Here is a 17409-nt window from a genome sequence, read left to right as displayed (position 1 = left end):
CCTTTGGCGTAGCGTCTAGTCCTGCCATTTTTCAGAAGATATTGGATTCAATCATGAATGGTCTCCAAGGGGTTGGTGGTATCTCGGATGATATCCATATCATTGGTTCTAATGATGAGACTCATTTTTGTAACCTGGAAGGGGCTTTGGAGCGTATGAGAAGCATGGGAGTTAGCTAAAGATGGAGAAGTGTGTGTTTATGAAGGCATCGGTTCAGTACTTTGCTTTTGTGGTGGCTCGTAAGGCTCAAGCTATTCAAGAGGTACCACTACCGGAGAACCTACGGAACTGAAATCCTTTCTGGGATTAGCTAATTATTATTGCAGATTTATTCCTTGCATGGCTACCTTGGCTCACACATTGAATCATTTTTTTAGCAGAGAACACTCCATAGGAATGGACTTAATCATGTCAGCGTCTCGCCTTCAGCGATGGTCCATTCAATTAGCAGCTTACACGTACGATATTGAATATCATGCATCCAAGAACCATAGAAATGCAGACGCAATGTCTCGCTTGCCGAAGAAAACCACCGAAGAAGCTGACGACTGATTGAAAGAGGGAGATCAAGTCAATAGAGTTCAAACTGAACGTACATCCATTACAGCAGCCAGAATCAGAGAGGCTTGCATTTTGTACTGCATGGTTGGCCAGCAGAAGAGAACACACCAGAGGAGCTCAGATTTTATCGTACCAAACGAGAAAAGTCTACATTTACTAAAGTCGAGGAAATTCAATCCCATCATTCAACGCGGTTTTGAGGTTGGTGAACCTGTTATGGTTAAAGATTTTCGTAATCGTGGATCGGCTGGGACCAAGGGTTTTGTTCAAGATTGATTGGGGCCGGTGTGCAAGTTGTAGAGTTTCTCTGGAAAAGACGTATCGATCAATTACGTGAACTAGCTGGTTCAAAAGTAGCTGATGTTGAGCTCAAAACCTGCGACTTACTGGAGATCGATTTGACTGAAACGCTAGATGAAAGTGTGCCTGTTTCAACGCAAGACCCAACTTCTCAACAATCTGTACCGAATGAGACGTCTCCCATGCCCTTAGTTAAAGTTCTGCAATCTGGACGGGCTGCTCCACAAGAAAATATTACGGCAAAGGTTACGTAAGGTATGTGACGTAACACATGTCCCAGAGCGGAACTTTACATAGTCATGTTGCATGCATGTTTGTCAGTTATAGTTCTAGGATGTAGTAGTGAATATTATAGTTTGGTCGGCAGTTCAGTTTTAAATCCACGGTGTAGTGATGTTATTCCGCGCTTAGACACAACACGTAGCACTAAAGTTCTCTCTCAAAAACAACCTTAGGTATACACCTTTTAACCAAATTATTAAGTTGCTATTAACTTATTTAGAATCCTTTTAATAACAGGTCTTTTTCCTTAGTTGGTTGACTCACTGACGCTTGTTGGCAAGGTCTTTAGTGCTCGATTCTAACCTGAATAACCCCGGGGTAAAGAACATTCTGAAGCATTCTGTGGAACATCTTTGAAGTCTTTATTAAAACTTGATCAATTACAAACCTTTGCACGATCACTCGATTTTGATTACAATCATTTGACACCACATGATCATGTGTGTCCTTAATTTTTTTTGAATATATGATTAAAATAATGAAAAGATATTTTGCACCAAGCAGTTTTTCATACAAATTTCTTCATGCTACTTTTCTATTAACTGAAGTCTTAGTATAAAGCGATAGCCAGACAAACCTCGTTTAGAATAAATATGATAGTAGTAACTTCTTGATATATAATGCCAAGTTTCCTACGTCAATCAAAGATGACGCCCACAAAACCTTGAGTTTTGGGCCTTAACAATAATTTGATTGGTAAGCTGATATTTGCCTTGCTAACTAGGGCTCTCCCTTTCATACCTCTATTTTTTCCATCTCCAATAATTTTGATATGATTCAAAACCTGTCAGTTTTAAAAAACATAGCAGAAATAAAACTTCAATCGTGGAGTTCTTATTATCACGAGTTGAATTCTTTTAGCAGATTGTTCAAACTCAGCAGCATTCTTCTAACAGACACTGATAGGGACTTATACAAAACGACGGCAGCGAGAACGAGAACACCAGAAGAAAGGTAATAATAACGAGATCCTTCGGAAGGCACTTTAACACTACCAAGTACCTCTTTGGATCGGTTAAAAGTCTTGCTCACGCTATATGAATAATTAACAAAGGTAACAACTGTTACAAAGACACGAAAAAGTAAGCTAGGCAAAAAAATACACGAAAATATAAAATTTCGTTATAACTTGTGATTCTGTTCGCAGTCAATTAATCATTGTGTTCGTTTCTGGAAGGCGCTACACCCAACAATGAGTCAGAACTCCTTAGGGGATAGACCGGTAGATTGATGAATCAAATTGTAGACGAAGCTATTCCAATAACTTCGTAGTTATTGTCACCCCTAAAGCCGGATTGAATCACGTAAAAAATTGGTTTTGTTGCTGCATTTAACTACACTTACTCTTATATATATAAAAGACAAAACGACAAAAAACATACTGTTTCCACTAAGATGTTCCTTAGAGTCACACTCGATCTTGTTCTTTCAACTCTTCACCCGTTCTTATCTGGGGCTGTGATGGCTAACAGAAGCTTGCTCGCTAGCTTTCGAACAGAATATTTTTCTTGAATGGCTTTCTTCTGCTTTTCCAGCCACCTGTCGATGTAGTTCTGGTCTGTTCCCTCGGATGGGATGGCTTGGAAATCGGTCCTAATTTCTGGTATAACCGCGTAGAAGCCTCGGCAAAGAGTCTTCATATCGTTGCTTGTGCCTTCATAACTTTGTAGTACATATTCTTGCCGTCGTCTATGCTTTTCTCAGCTTTTCCTTCAAACTTTTTTAACTCCTGTTCCATTACGGAGAAGAAACCAGCTGCTCTGGAGATACCACTTGTAAAGCCCTTCAAGGCAGGGATCAGGGTGTTGCTGACTGCGGCTGCAACTTCTTGAATTTGTGCTTCGCAGCCTTTAACAACTGATTCAGCCAAATCTTCTTCAGCAGCAGCCAACGACAGAGGGCTTACGATCATGTTTACAATCGGTACAAAGGCAAGTCCAACCGCCCAGGAGCGTTCTGAACCTACCTTTTCTTCTAACTCTTTCCTCTTCCTTTCAAACTCCCTTTGTAGGTGTTTCAATCCTTTTATAATTAAGCGGGCCTTAAGTTGAATAAGGGGCTCTCATGCAAAGAGAAAAAATTCGCATGTGGACTGGCATGCTCTGTGATTGTTCTCGAAGGTCTTGAACGGACTTCTTTGCTTGCTTTTCGATGTCACTCATCCTTCTGCCGAAACGAAGCAATGAATAATCAAAAGGTTTTCTTTTTAATTACCCATGGTTTAAGTGTGTACCCACGTTACGTGGGTCGTTAAGTATTCATATATTTATGCCATTGTTTAGTTCTCGTCGGATTTCACTCGGAAATGTAAGACCGCTATAGAAATCGGACCGCCCTTTTATGACGTGTGACAATTTTCTTCTGTTTATCTTCCAAAAAGGAACGGAGTTTGGAGTTCATTGACAAAAACGGCTCGCGAGCGCATCCGTCCCAAAAATACTTCCCCCAGCAATTTCTTTCAAAGGCTTCTGATGAATTTCAGATTCGTAAAAATGTGTTAAGAGCTCTCAGACTTGAAGCTACATATTTCCTTAGATCGGACTTCTGCAAATTTCGATTGTGATCTGGCACACACTTATCGGAATGACTTGCAAACACACTTCATACGCTTCATAAACTTGAATTCATAAAATGTTTGCAGTTATTCTCTGTAATTTATGTTTCTCACGCACCGATAAAAGATGGCTGTGCATAAATTACAACGCCAATAACAAGAAGTAAATTACGAACTTTGGCCTAAAATCATCAAATGTGCTCGTTATAAGTCTCTTTAAAAGCTCTGAAAATGCTCTAGTTTAGTAAATACAAATCAAACTTGAAAACATTGAGCGAAAAAACTTGAAGGTATAAAATATTTCCAATCATTCTTTGGAGTGCACTGACACGTCATAATAAAAAGGATACACTCGCAGACGCTGCCGCTCGAGGTCGCTTAATTGTGCTATCGTTTCATTCCTTTGAGCCTTCCTCCAAAAGATCTCACCTTTTCCAGAACGAATGAATCCGAACTTAGTCATTATACTTTCAGCGATTCTACGTGTATCCAAAGGAATAAATCGAGCCTTCAATGCACAAAATCCAGCTGTAACACCCATTTCTGAATGACACACTTAAATCGACGTGAAGTCGTAATGTATTTTAATAAAAGATCAATTGCTTTAAAACAGCCATACAATAGGCTTTAAAAATTATGGAAAAAGGAGCAGTACGTCTGTAGTCCGCGGTTTTTGTCACAGGCCGGCGACTGAGATCAGTTATTCGATAACAGTTACACTTATTTAATCGCCATGATTAATGGCATAATATCTTTCACACCACTATCAAAATATAAAGACTTCTTCCCCCCCTTAAAGAGTTCACCTCGACAGGGGAAAGCGACCTTTTGTCTTATAAAATATTTTAGTTTCGATTACAGGTTTCCTCACTTCGATAAAGGTAAGATACCCTGAGGAAAATCTCATCTGGGCAGGTTAATTCCATGACAAACGATTCAATTAGAAGCGCCGTGGCGTAAATGAGGTCCTTTTTTCTTTGGCTGGTTTTGCGAAGAAAGACGGTTATTTAGCGACGATTTTGCATTGGGAGCGCACACTTCGCAGTCCCGAAGCGACGTATCTCTGGTCTGTTCCCTGGGTTTCAATGGTAAGGAAATTGGTCCAGACTTGTGGTAGAATCATGTAGAAGCTTTGGCAGAGGGTTTTTGCCTTCATAAATGTATGGTACAGTTCTCCGCTGTCGCTCTTGCTTTTCTCAGCTTTTCTTTTCCACTTTTTCAGTTCCAGCTCCATTACGGGAAGGAATCCGGCTGCCTTTGAGATACGTAAACCATCAATGAAGTTCTTCGAATTCAAGGTAGGTATCAGGGTGTAGCTGAATGTGACTGCGGCAACTTCTTGAACTTTCGCTTTGAGGCCTTTAGCAATTGCATGTGCCAAATCTAATTCAGCAGCAGCACACAATTCAAGGGTTGTTACCAAGTTAATAAATGGTATAAAGGCAAGTCCTTTCACCCAGACGCATTTTTTACCTGCCTTAATTATCTTATAGCTCTTCTTTTTTTCAAATTCCTCAAATTCAAATTTCTCTGGAAGGTGTCTCAATTCTTTTGCGCGGGCTTGGTCTTCTTGGTCTTCTCTCCCTTTAAGTGGCACCAAAATTTATCAGTGCATTTTCTATGCCGTTGGACACAGCTCCTTGTAGCCAATGGTTTCTTCAAGGATGTCAGGAATCCGCCCACGAAATTCTTTGTACTCCAGGACTTCATAATACTCAAAATTACTCGCTGTTACATGCAAAGCAATTCGGTCGAAAGCGGCAAGATACTTTTTAGGTATATAACTTTTGAACAAGTGTTGTTCAAGTGTGCACGCTTCTTGTTTAAACTTACACGTTCCGGCCACATTTTGTCATCGCCCACTCACTCTTAGGAAATCTGTTGTGTCGACGAATATGATTATACGTCTCACCAACACAATCAACTGCCAAACAAGATCACTAAAGATAAGCTCGTTTAGTCGGCGTGCTATTTTCGCTAAGATCAAAATTGTTTAAAAAATAGCAAACTTCGCCAGCTGGGATATTAACCTAGCGACTCGTGCCCAATGTTAGGCGAGAGAGAAATCTCAAATCAAACGTCTTCCTCCTTAATTATGTTTAAGTTATATAAAATGATTCTATTGATAATTGTGTGCAAAGGTCGATTTTTCTTAATTCATAAAATATATCTTTTTTGAAATGAAGATCTGGATCAAAATTTTTCCTTAGGAAAAGGTAAAACTCGTTATGAGAAAGTACACGGTTCGACTCGCACGTGCCAAAAATTGCACGTCAATATGATGGGGTTAGATACATAAATTTAAAATTAAATTTTCTCAGCTGAAAAAACACTCGACAATTTGACCTTTTGTAAAATTTGCAAAGAAAATGTACCTATGTGGGTACTTGTATGTTGACATCCTAAGTAATGGTTTGTTTTTTAGCCGCCATTTTGAAAAAAGTTCATAATCCGTTAGAAAAATTATCCTGCTCCAATACCCCTCAGACTTGCTGGTTAAGAGTCCGGGCCAATTCATTTTCTGAGTAACGCAAGTTACCCTGGTGGTGTCATGATCATTACTGCTTTAAAACTGAACATTTATGACACTTAATCCCATCTTGCGAGGTTATCAATACTTTGATTTCAAGAAACGGGCGCCTTGTTGATAGATTTCCAGTGACTGTCTGCTCTCTTACGCGCGTGTTACGCGCATTTTTCGAGAGCCCGACAAGAAGGTTTTCAATGAATTTCTTGGGAGGGCTCGACCGGGATATGATAAAACTTTGTACATTGAATTTCAGAGCTCATTCTTTTCTATTGAAATAATTAATGACTTGAAGATGTCATTTTTCCAATAAGGCAAACATATTGACAAGTTTTCACCCGGACACAGTTCAACCTAGTTAATCCTTTCAACCAAAAAGGGGCTCAAAGTTAATTTACCTGGAAAAAATGTAACTGAGTCAAAGTTAGTAGAGTTGAATTCGTCTAGTCCTTGCAAAAGGACGAGGCCAGTGTTGCCTTTTATTTCGCATTTCGGAATACTAATTCTACTGCTAACAAACGTATCAAGCAAAGTGGTAACCAAATTCTCTCAACTGTTGACAAGAAAATGTTTGTCAGTTTAAAGGGAGAATTGCGAATCAAATCATGAAAGTTTAAGGGATACATAACACTAACGTTCTGTCTCAAACACAACCTTAGGTATGCACCTTTTAACCCAATTATTAAGTTATAATTAATTTATTTGAGCCCTTTTAATAACAGATCTTTTTCCTCTTTGGTTGACCCACTGACGCTCGTTGGCAAGGTCTCTATTGCTCGATTCTAAGCCTGAATTCCCCCGGGGTAAAGAAAATTCTGACGCATTCTGTGGAACATCTGTGCAGTCTTTATTAAAACTTAATCAATTACAAACCTTTGCACAATCACTCACTTTTGATTACAGTTGACACCTCCTGATAATGTGTGTCCTGAACTTGTTTGATTATAAGATTGAAATAATAACGCTCCTACAAAAAGTTATGAATCGTGATTTAATATAATTCTAAACCTGTCAGTTTTAAAAAACATAGCAGAAATAAAACTTCAATCGCAGAGTTCTATCATGAGTTGAATTCTTCTAGCAGATTGTTACAACTCCGTAGAACTCCTCTTCCAGTCGCTAATGGGGACTTATACAAAACGACGGCAGCGAGAACGAGAACAAGGTGAAACAAAACTTGTAACGAGCAGAACAACTGCTCTGCACATGCATTCTAAAACTTTGTAGATTTCCTCCCCGTTCTAAGAAACGATGTGAAACTACACAATTTTTTAAATATTATTTGCAGTCTGAGCCGCAAAGCCAAATCAACACGTTTCCAGTCCGAACTTAACACTTCATTCACATGTCATCCACAAGAAGGTGTAACGCCGGTAGAGACGGTGAACACATCGAGGTACTAGCAAAATGCTGAAGATAGACATCTGTTTTTAATCAACTCTTTCATAGGCCTCATTGCCGTGATATCTCAACTCCTCCATAATTCTTAACAGGACTGTGCATCAATAAGCTCTCTACTGATTAATTCCGTGAAAAGTAATGACTGAAATATTTCATTCAAAGCTCTGCGTTATGGCTCTGCTAAGTCTCTAAGTCAGTTAGAGCTCTTTTTAATGGGTGGTCAGACGAAACCCAAAAGAAAAGTACTAATAACGAGATCCTTCGGAAGGCACTCTAACACTACCAAATACCTCATCGGATCGGGTGAAAGTCTTGTTCACACTATATGAACAATTAACAAAGGTAACAAAATCAAATCGTAGACGAAGCAATTCCGATAACTTCGTAGTCATTGCCACCCCTAATGCCGGATTTATTCACGTTAAAACTTGGTTTTGCTGCTGCATTTAACTACACTTACTCCAATATATATGTAAAAAAGACAAAAAGACAAAAATCATACTGTTTCTATTAAGATGATCCTTAGAGTCACACTCGACCTTGTTCTTTCCACTTTTCACTCGCTCTCATCTGGGGCTGTGATGGCTAACAGAAGCTTGCTCGCTAGCTTTCGAATTGAACATTTTTCTTGAATGGTTTTCTTCTGCTTTTCCAGCCACCTGTCGATGTAGTTCTGGTCTGTTCCCTGGGTTGGAATGGCAAGGAAATCGGTTCTGACCTCTGGTATAACCGCGTAGAAGCCTTGGCAAAGGGACTTGATATCTCTTGCTTGTGCCTTCATAACTTTGAAGTACAGTTTCTTGCTGTCGCTCTTGCTTTTCTCAGCTTTTCCTTCAAACTTTTTTAACTCCTGTTCCATGACGGAGAAGAAACCAGCTGCTTTGGAGATACCACTTATAAAGCCCTTCAATGCAGGGATGAGGGTGTTGCTGACTGTGATTGCGGCGGCTTCTTGAACTTTTGCCTCGCAGCCTTTAGCAACAGCATCAGCCATATCTGATTCAGCAACAGCAAGCAACACAGGGCTCGCGATAACGTTTACAAACGGTACGAAGGCTAGTCCAACAGCCCAGGAGCGTTTTGTATCTGCCTTGCTTTCTAGCTCTTTCTTCTTCCTTTCAAATTCCTCTTGAAGGTGTTTAAATTCTTCAACAATTAGGCGAGCCTGGTCTTCTCTCTCTTTAAGTGGTACCAAGATGTCTTCGTGCATCTTCAGTAGCGCTTGGCACATCTCTCTGTAGCCAACGGTCTCTTCGAGGATGTCAGACAGCATCTCACGCCATTCTTCGTACTCCAGGGCTTCATAGTACTCAAAGTACTCGCTGATGGATGAGACCAGTTTGGTCGAAAGCGGCAGGACACCTTTAAGGTACACCATTGCGTCGTTTCTGGTTTTGTCTCGGAGTTCCCTAAACTTTATGGCGCCTTCGGAATCGGTGCCAACAGCCTGATCTGAGTAAAGGGATCTCATGCAAAGAGAAAAAATTCGCATGTCGACTGGCATGTTCTGTAATTGTTCTCGAAGGTCTTTAACGGAGTTCTCTGCTTGCTTTTCGATGTCACCCATCGTTCTGCTGAAAAGAAGCAATGGATAATCAAAAGGTTTTCTTCTTTATCAACCCATGGATGGTTCCTATCATCGCTGTGTTTGTTCATTTTAACGAAAGATCAATTACTTTAAACAATCATAGAATAAGGCTGTAAAAATGATGGAAAAAGGGGCAGTATGTCTCTAGGCCGTGGTTTTCGTCACAGGGGACTGAGATTAGTTGTTCCATAACAGATGACACGAAAGCTGCTGTTTTGTTCATCGGTTATTGATGCATATGGCATTATTTAAAGATGGCTAAGGAAACATAGGAAAGATTGCAAAAAAACTTACTTTCATGATAAGGATAAAACAAGAGGAGTTGTTGGAGTTTGCATGTATTGGTTTCAGATGTCTGCTACACTTATGTAATCGTCATGTGCCTAGCCTCCTGTAAGCTCAAGTTAAAAGGGCTCTGGAAAACGCATCCTTTTTTCTTCGCTAAATTTTATTCCCAGCCGCATAGCATAATATCCTTCACACTACTCTCAAAATATAAAGAATTTCTTCCCTCCCTTACAGAGATCAGTTCAACAAAGGAAAAGTGACCATTAGTTTCTCAAAATATTTTAGTTTTGATCACAGGTTTTCTCAGCACGAAAAGGTAAGATACCCCGAGGAAAATCTCATCCGGGCAGGTTATTTACTTGACAAACGATTCAGTTAGTAGTGCTATTAAAGTTAACCTTCGTTTTGCCAAGATTTTTTAAAAAAAATCTCGAGTTTGATCACAGCTTTTCTTTCCCGTTGCGTTTTATGGAATTGTTTATCGAAATTCTGCTGTAGGCACGCCAATAAAATAAAAGAAGCAATCGGCCCTTCACAAATCGTAGACTTCCAACCGACTTGAATTTAAGAATTTTTCACACCAATCTAAATAACGGCAAGTATACTAGAATAAAGCGAAAAAAGACAGCATGTTACCTTTAACTATGGTAGTGGGTCTGTGGGATTCGTTTTCTCAGCACGTTTTTTCAAAAGTTGCTTTATGTTTCTAATCTTAGAGTTCTTTGATTTGGAGGCTGACTTAACGCTTCAGCTTTAATCATTGGTAGAAGAAAAGACTGAGCAAGGAACAAGTAAGTAAGGTCTTACTCAACTGTAATTAGTCCCCATAATCGTGGTTCAAACCCTCTTGCATTGCTTCCAATTGCAAAAACTACTTATAAGAACTTTACATGAATGGGAATCCATAGATTATCGGCTGACGCGTGTAACGGAACGACGTTCGATTCCAGGTTTACGTAAAATATGCTAACAGGTCCATCTATATTCACTAAAACTGATGCCACCTACAATCCCGCATGAATGAATCAGAATGACTGGTTTCGTTTTCTAGAATAAACCAAGCTCACTAGTGACGGAAACAGAAGCCAAAGTGCACATAGAAAATGCCAGAAAAATAATGAGGAAGAATATCTGGACCAATTTCGTAAAACCGTTCGAAAGAATTTTCAAATCATTTTTTCCTTTGGTTTTTTTTTATGATTTTTTAAGAAAATTAATAGGAATTCTATCGTGCCGATGCCTCCCGTGGTTAAGTTGAAGGCAAACCCTACTATAAAAGTGACAAGAAACAAACCTGAGACAATCCACTCGTAAATGAAATTACTATTCAGAGGCGAGGGGAAAAACAAAAGTATTTCTCTTTGGGAAATTTCAGTTCATAGCATCGAGCTGAACTGCTCCGCATATCCTCTTTCATCAGGTAACTTTTGAGCGCCTCACTTAATGTCTAATTTTGGTGTCGATGCCCGCCAGTGATGGCCGCGGCACATTTTCATTTTCGCGGCCATTTAGTGTTTTGAAAACCTTGACCGGCAGTCGAGCTGAAAAAAGTTCTAAGTGTCACAAAACATGGTTTCGTCTTTTGAGCCCAGCGTAAACCAAACACTAGACTTGAGATCTATAAAGCATTTCAAGATCGCTTGACTTTTCTAAATCGACATATGATAGTTTATATTAGCTGGAATTTTTCGATTTTGTGAAATTTACAGAGAATATAGGACTGCCGGCCATTTAGTGTTTTCAACAGCTTGACCGTGCGGCATATAGCCACAGCGTAAACTACAAAGCAGAATTAACGAAATTTCTAGCAATCGAGCACAAGTTAACGAGAATGCGAGCATGCGAGCAGTTGCAAAAATTTTGCGAGCACGAGCAAGCGAGCACCCGTGTAATTTTTGCGAGCAATTCAAGCAAAGACCAAATTTTGCGAGCACTTTCAAATTGAATGGGACCATTCGATACCCCTAATAGTGCTATGCAAAGTAATCCTTTTTGCTTTTTTTGTCAGACATTTTTTCCGAGATATGTCTCAAGCTTAATATGATAGTTATTTCCTGCCTAGCCACAATGCGATCTCTTAACAAAGCCTAGACAACCAACTGAAAAATTACATTAGATCCCGGCCCAAAGACGACGATGGTCCTTAAAAAAAAAGTGAAATAGCAATCCACATGACTTTTCCCTCCATTTTCAATAGATGGTTAAAAGTTGGTCAGGAAACACATCAAGCCCTCACAAAATATAAAACTAAAGTTGCACGCATGCCTAGAAATGAAGTAGCGAGGGAACTAAACTTGGATAAGCTCCAATTATTTGTACTTTCATTTCTCTCCTTATACATTACAAAGCAGCCTTAATAATTCTATTCATACACAAACTAACCTCCAATTTCTCTCAGATCAAGTAAATTTTCTAGAGAGGGCTTCAACTGATGGCATACGAGGGCCTTTTGGATTAGTTCTTGTATTCTAACAGAGAATGCTTTGTGCTTCTACTTGACCTATTCTTCTTAGGACATTGATGATTGGTTTAAATGTGGCATGTGAAACCGGTGTAACCTGACTGAAAAGCTAATATCGATCACAGATTTCCACGAATTTTAGGGGCAAGAAATGGTCAAAGTCCGCCTTGTTATGTATGTAACTCGAGTTTCCTGCTTCGATTTCATGTTTCTTTGGAAAAAAAAAAAAAGCATCATAACAACATAATCTACCCTAATCTACAAACAGGACTCGATAACATTCCCCCCACCCCTCCCCTCATTGAACGTCAATTAAACTTACTAGGAAACGTCATCCCTTTTTTCCGAGCAGAGTAAGCTTATCTACATCATCTTGAACTTGTCTACGCAAAGCAAAGTAAAGGCAAACCAACGATAAAAAGGCACTGGTTCACAGACTAGAGACAGCAGAAGCTCTAGAAAACATGTAAAACAGCCATACAACTTTTTTCTTCCTCTCTAATACTCGGTATGAGATTGTTAGAAAACACGTCAACTTCCTACAAGTATCCATATTTCCACTTTTCATTTCAAAGTACAGGTTTCAGTGCAGCCCTAAAGACTGAAGTTTATTATCACGTACAGACTAACCTCCAATTTCTCGAAAATCAAGTAGGTTTTGTAGAAAGGGCCTCTGTTCAGAATGTCGACGTCTTTTCTTTGATTGCGTGCAAGCGCCTCTAGGATTAGTTATTGCGGAATCTTAAAAGAGAGGGTGCAATATCATCTCCCTTGACCCATCCTTTATAGTGGACTTCTATGATTGGCTAAAGAAATGGAAATATGAAACTGGCCTAACCTGACCGAACGCCCGTCATCGATTTCAGATTGCAGCGAAGTGTGGAGCGAGAATTCTTCAAACTCGCTGAGTGATGTAAATCGAGCTTTTCGCTTAAAATTCAGGTGTCGGTAACCACTGGAAAAATCTCTATCCAGTGGGCAGCCCACTAAGTTTACTTGATCCTTGTCCGCTAAATGACGATTTATCCCTTGACGAGTATCTATTATATAATTAGCTCCTAGCGTAATAAAAGAAAAATCAATCAAATCAGACCAGAAGGGATCATGGAAGGTTTTAGTATGGTCAGTTCACGAATAGAGATTGTAGTGTAATGTAGTGGTGAAATACATTTTGAGCAGCTTTCAACAACGAATGAAAATTCTTTGATACAGATTATAGGGTTCAACTGACGTATAATATGCATTTGCTTCTCAAAGCTTGGACATTCCATTAGAAAAAGAAATGTCTTCTAACCCTGAATAACCACAGAAATACTTAGAATTAGCGAAACAATGTCAGCTTTCGCTATTGAAAACTTTAACTTAAAAAAAATTTACTTGACTTGCCTCGAATTACTCTAATATTAAATATATAAACTATATGTAGAAAGCGCCTCAATTTACTTACGAAGGCTTTTTTATGTATCCATCTGGCCCAATCATTTCATATGGTAAGTTAAATTCTTTATAAACTGCCTCAATAATATAATTAGCGCCATGTTAAGTGCTCTTTCCGCTATGCAAGACATTTTTTCCGAGAAATATCTCGAGTTTGTTATCCGTTGTTTTCTGCCGATGTCAAAAATGAAAATTTCTACCTCATTTTCGTCAGGAAACTATCAACAATCTCTTCCCAAAGCTTAGACAACCGACTAAAACACCACGGGAAAGCTCAGGAGGAGCAACGACGCGACAGCAATTTACCATGTGGACAGCTGTTGCAAATTCGATGATAAAAGCGACAGAAAACTAGCAGCAAGCTTATTTCAAATCAGAGCAAAGCAAAGAGAAACCAATCGGAAAATGACATTATAGATAACAAAGAAGAGACGACGGGAACATGTGAAACAGCCACCCACATTACTTTTGTCTGTATCTTCAATGGATCGGTGAAAGCTGGTTAGAAAACTCATCAAACAGCAAACAGTCACAAGTCATAAAAGTAATTTTGCATTGGTGCCCGACAACAAAACAGTTAGATCATATAGGTTTAAATAAACTGTACTTTTTACACTTTCGTTTCAATGCAGCCTTACAGACTGAAAATATCATCTTTAGACTAACCTCCTATTTTTGTTGGTTCAAATAACTTTCATAGAAAGGGCTTTAATTCAGAATTTCGATGTCAATTCTCTGATGGCGTGCGAGTTCGTGTAGGATTAGATAATGTATTCTAACAGAGGGTGCATTATGATACTCGCTGACCTATCCTTATTGGGGATTGATTTCTTGTTAAAACTTGGAAATGTGAAACCGACCTAACCTGACCTAACGAATGGCGTTGATTCTAGATTTCGGCGAAATGTTGAGCAAAAATTGTTCAAATCCGTCAGTGAAGTAAGTCGAGCTTTCGCTTTGAATGTGGGTTTCGCTATATACTGGTAAAATCTCAATCTCTTGACGAGTTTCGATCGTAGTTCTTAACTGCTATGATTTGCGACATGCAGAGTATCCCCTTTGTTTTGCAAGAAATTTTTCTGAAAATATCTCGAGTTTGATATCCGTTGTGTCCTACCCATGTCAAAAAAGAAAATGTTGGATGTAAATTCTACAACAGATTATCAACAGGAAATTATCTACAATCCCCCACTAAAGGTAAGTCAACCGATCGGCCATTGCTTTTGTAAACCTAAATGGTGATAGGAACACTCGGAAAGGAGAGACCAAGCGACAGCAGTTTACCATGTGGGACGGGTTGGATGCTTGAAGATAAAAGCGGCAGAGAACTAGTGACATCATACAGACTAACCTCCGATTTCTCCTAAATCAAAAAGATTTTGTAGAAGGGCTTCAATTCAGAATGTCGAGATATGTTTCCTGACGGCCACTGATGTGTGAAAATTCTCAGAAACAAGTATTCCCTGAAGAAAGTTTCGACCAAAAAGATTTAACTGACCGGCATCGAGCTACTCGAATATCATCACGATGATTTGGTAGAAAGTGCCTAAGTCTTATTTCGATGTAAGTCCATGATAGCAAATAAGGGTCTGAAGAATTAGTTCCCTTAGCGTGCCTTTTCACGAAAGTTTTCCCATGAATAATTTTATCAACGATCTCTTCCCAACCTTAAACAACCAAATGGAAACCTCAGTCATCATAAATGGCGATAGGAACACTCGGGAAGGAGAGACCAAGCGACAGTAGTTTACCATGTGGAACAGGTTGGATGCTCGACGATAAAAGCGACAAAAAACTAGCGACAATGTGATCTCTAAACAAAGATTAGACAACCAACTGAAAAATAACATTGGATTCCAGCCTAAATAGTCCTAAAAAAAATAGTGAAATAGCAATCCACATTACTTTTCTCTCAATTTTCAATAGACGGTAAAAGTCGGTTAGGAAACACATCAAGTTCTAATAAAGTGTAAAGGTAAAGTTGCACACATGCCTAGAAATGAAGTAGTTAGTGGACTAAACTTGATCTAAACTAAGCTCTAATTATGTGCACTTTCATTTCTCTCCTTATAGGTTTCAAAGGAGCCTTAATGATATTATTCATATATACACAAACTAACCTCCAATTCCTCTCCGATCAAGTAAATTGTGTTGAAAAGGCTTCAACTGATGGCATACGAGTGCCTTTTGGATTAGTTCGAGTATTCTAACAGAGAATGCTTTGTGCTTCTCCTTGACCTATTCTTCTTAGGGCATTGATAATTGGTTGAAATGAGACTTGTGAAACCGGTGTGACCTGACTGAAAGGCTGATATCGATTTCAGATTTCCACGTATTGTAGAGGCAGGGAATTGTCAAAGTCCACCTTGTGATGTAACTCGAGTTTCCTGCTTCGATTTCAGGTTTCTTTAAAAAAAAAAAAAAAAGACAAGAAAGTGAACAATAATATAGGCCCATCTACCCTTAAAGGGGACTCGATAACATTCCCCCCACCCCTCCCTTCTTGGAACGTCAACTAACCGTACTAGAAAACTTCATCCCTTATTTTCCCAAGCACAGTAAGCTTATTTAGCTCATCTTAAACTTGTCTTTTCAAAGACGTAAGTATAGACCTCTTTATTGCATCGCTCGACGAAGTATTTGAGCCATTAGAGGCTAAAAAAAGGTTTTATCGATTCAAATAACAAGCGGTAGTTGTGAGCTGCCTTTCTTGCTTCCAGTATTCCTTGTGTGTAAAGCCAGCTTACTAAATAATTTTGAAATGGGAGGTGTCTTAAATAGATTTTAAGCACATTTGAAGGCCATTTAATAAAAGTCAAGTCTTTCTTCACGTGACCAATGAGGTCCTTTTTTTTAGACTGGTTTTGCGAAGAAAAAACAGTTATCTAGCGACGATTTTGGGAGCGCTCACTTCGTAATCCCGAAGACGTAGTTCTGGTCTGTTTCCCTTGTTTGAATGGCAAGGAAATTGGTCCTGGCCTGTGGTAGAACCACGTATAAGCCTCGGCAGAGGGTTTTTGCTTGTGCCTTTATAAATGTATGGCACAGTTCGTCGATGTCGCTCTTGCTTTTCTCAGCTTTTCTTTTAGACTTTTTCTATTCCAATTCCATTACGGAGAGGAACCCAGCGCTTTGGAGGTACATATACCATCAATGAATTTCTTAGAATTCAGGGTGGGGATCAAGGTGTAGCCGACGGTGACTGCGGCAGCTTCTTGAACTTTCGCTTTGTGGTCTTTAGCAATTGCATGTGCCAAATTTAATTCAGCAGCAGCACACAATGCAAGGGCAGTGTTTTTTCAATTTTCATTTTAATAAAAGATCACTTGCTTTAAAACAGTCATAAAAAAAGGCTTTAAAATAACGGAAAAAGGGGCAGGCATCTCTAGGCCGTGGTTTTCGTCAAAGGGGACTTAGTTTAGTTGTTCCATAATCGATGAAAGGAAAGCTGCTGTACAAACTATACATTTATGGTAAGAATCAATCAAGAGGACTGGTTGGAGTTTGCACGTATTGCTTTGAGATGTTTGCGACCCTGGAATTTTATGCTAATATTTTTTCGGCGAAAAGTTAGGATGTCTATCTAACTTATGAATACAAGTATCTAGTTTAAATTATTCGATTTTGTTTTAAGGAGATGAATGAAACAATTAGCTGATCAAAGTCCACTTTGTGACGCAGGAACACAATCTAGATTTGTTTTTAGTTTCAAGGAAGTAGAGGAGCAACGGCTGATCAAAGTCCACTTTATAGTGAAACACGAGAATCTAATTTCAAGCTATTTTACAGGAAGCAAATGTACAATTTATAGGAGCACATACTATGATAGCAGCTACGGCAAACGACCAACCAACAAACTCTTTACATCGCTTATATTATCGACTGGAAAATGGCATTTCTTTCCCAACAAGCGAAAAAGAAGATGATTTGGAAATTAGCGATAAAGCGTGAACATTGTCTTTTGCTGAAGATTTAAAGAAATGCCTTAACAGGTAAAGGTATCAACCTAC

General features: G+C 39.1%; 2 protein-coding genes and 1 pseudogene across 8 annotated transcripts in view; all 3 read right to left on the bottom strand.

The window, feature by feature from the left end:
* The window catches only part of LOC113679262 (uncharacterized), a 50768-nt gene extending 34801 nt beyond the window's left edge, over nucleotides 1–15967 (bottom strand). For 2 of the 6 annotated variants that reach the window (XM_089205048.1, XM_089205050.1), the window contains exons 1-2: nucleotides 15520–15967; nucleotides 12801–13020 (exon numbers count right to left, since the gene is read on the bottom strand). The gene's annotated coding sequence lies outside the window, so the exon portion shown is untranslated. Of the gene's footprint in view, nucleotides 1–12592; nucleotides 12725–12800; nucleotides 13021–15519 lie in introns of those variants that run through there. The other 4 variants (XM_089205051.1, XM_089205054.1, XM_089205053.1 and 1 more) reach the window with 3 other exon arrangements.
* Nucleotides 2547–4238, bottom strand: LOC149046741 (uncharacterized; annotated as a pseudogene).
* On the bottom strand, nucleotides 7051–12723 carry LOC149046740 (uncharacterized). Of its 2 annotated transcripts, none has more exons than XM_089205055.1 (2): nucleotides 12593–12723; nucleotides 7051–9199 (listed from the first exon to the last, which is right to left on the bottom strand). In XM_089205055.1, the coding sequence occupies exon 2, from the start codon at nucleotides 9190–9192 to the stop codon at nucleotides 8182–8184; it is 1011 nt and encodes a 336-aa protein (XP_089061181.1). In that variant the 5' UTR covers nucleotides 9193–9199; nucleotides 12593–12723; the 3' UTR covers nucleotides 7051–8181. The 2 variants fall into 2 exon arrangements, with proteins under 2 accessions (XP_089061181.1, XP_089061182.1); XM_089205056.1 differs by having other exon boundaries at nucleotides 7051–9196; nucleotides 12593–12710.
* Nucleotides 15968–17409: the final 1442 nt, after the last annotated feature.

This window comes from Pocillopora damicornis, chromosome 4 (genome assembly GCF_964200805.1).
Source record: "Pocillopora damicornis chromosome 4, jaPocDami1.2, whole genome shotgun sequence".
In the NCBI taxonomy this organism is placed as follows: domain Eukaryota; kingdom Metazoa; phylum Cnidaria; class Anthozoa; order Scleractinia; family Pocilloporidae; genus Pocillopora; species Pocillopora damicornis.
The sequence above is the reverse complement of the archived record's forward strand: the minus strand, read 5'-3'. Positions and strand labels throughout refer to the sequence as shown.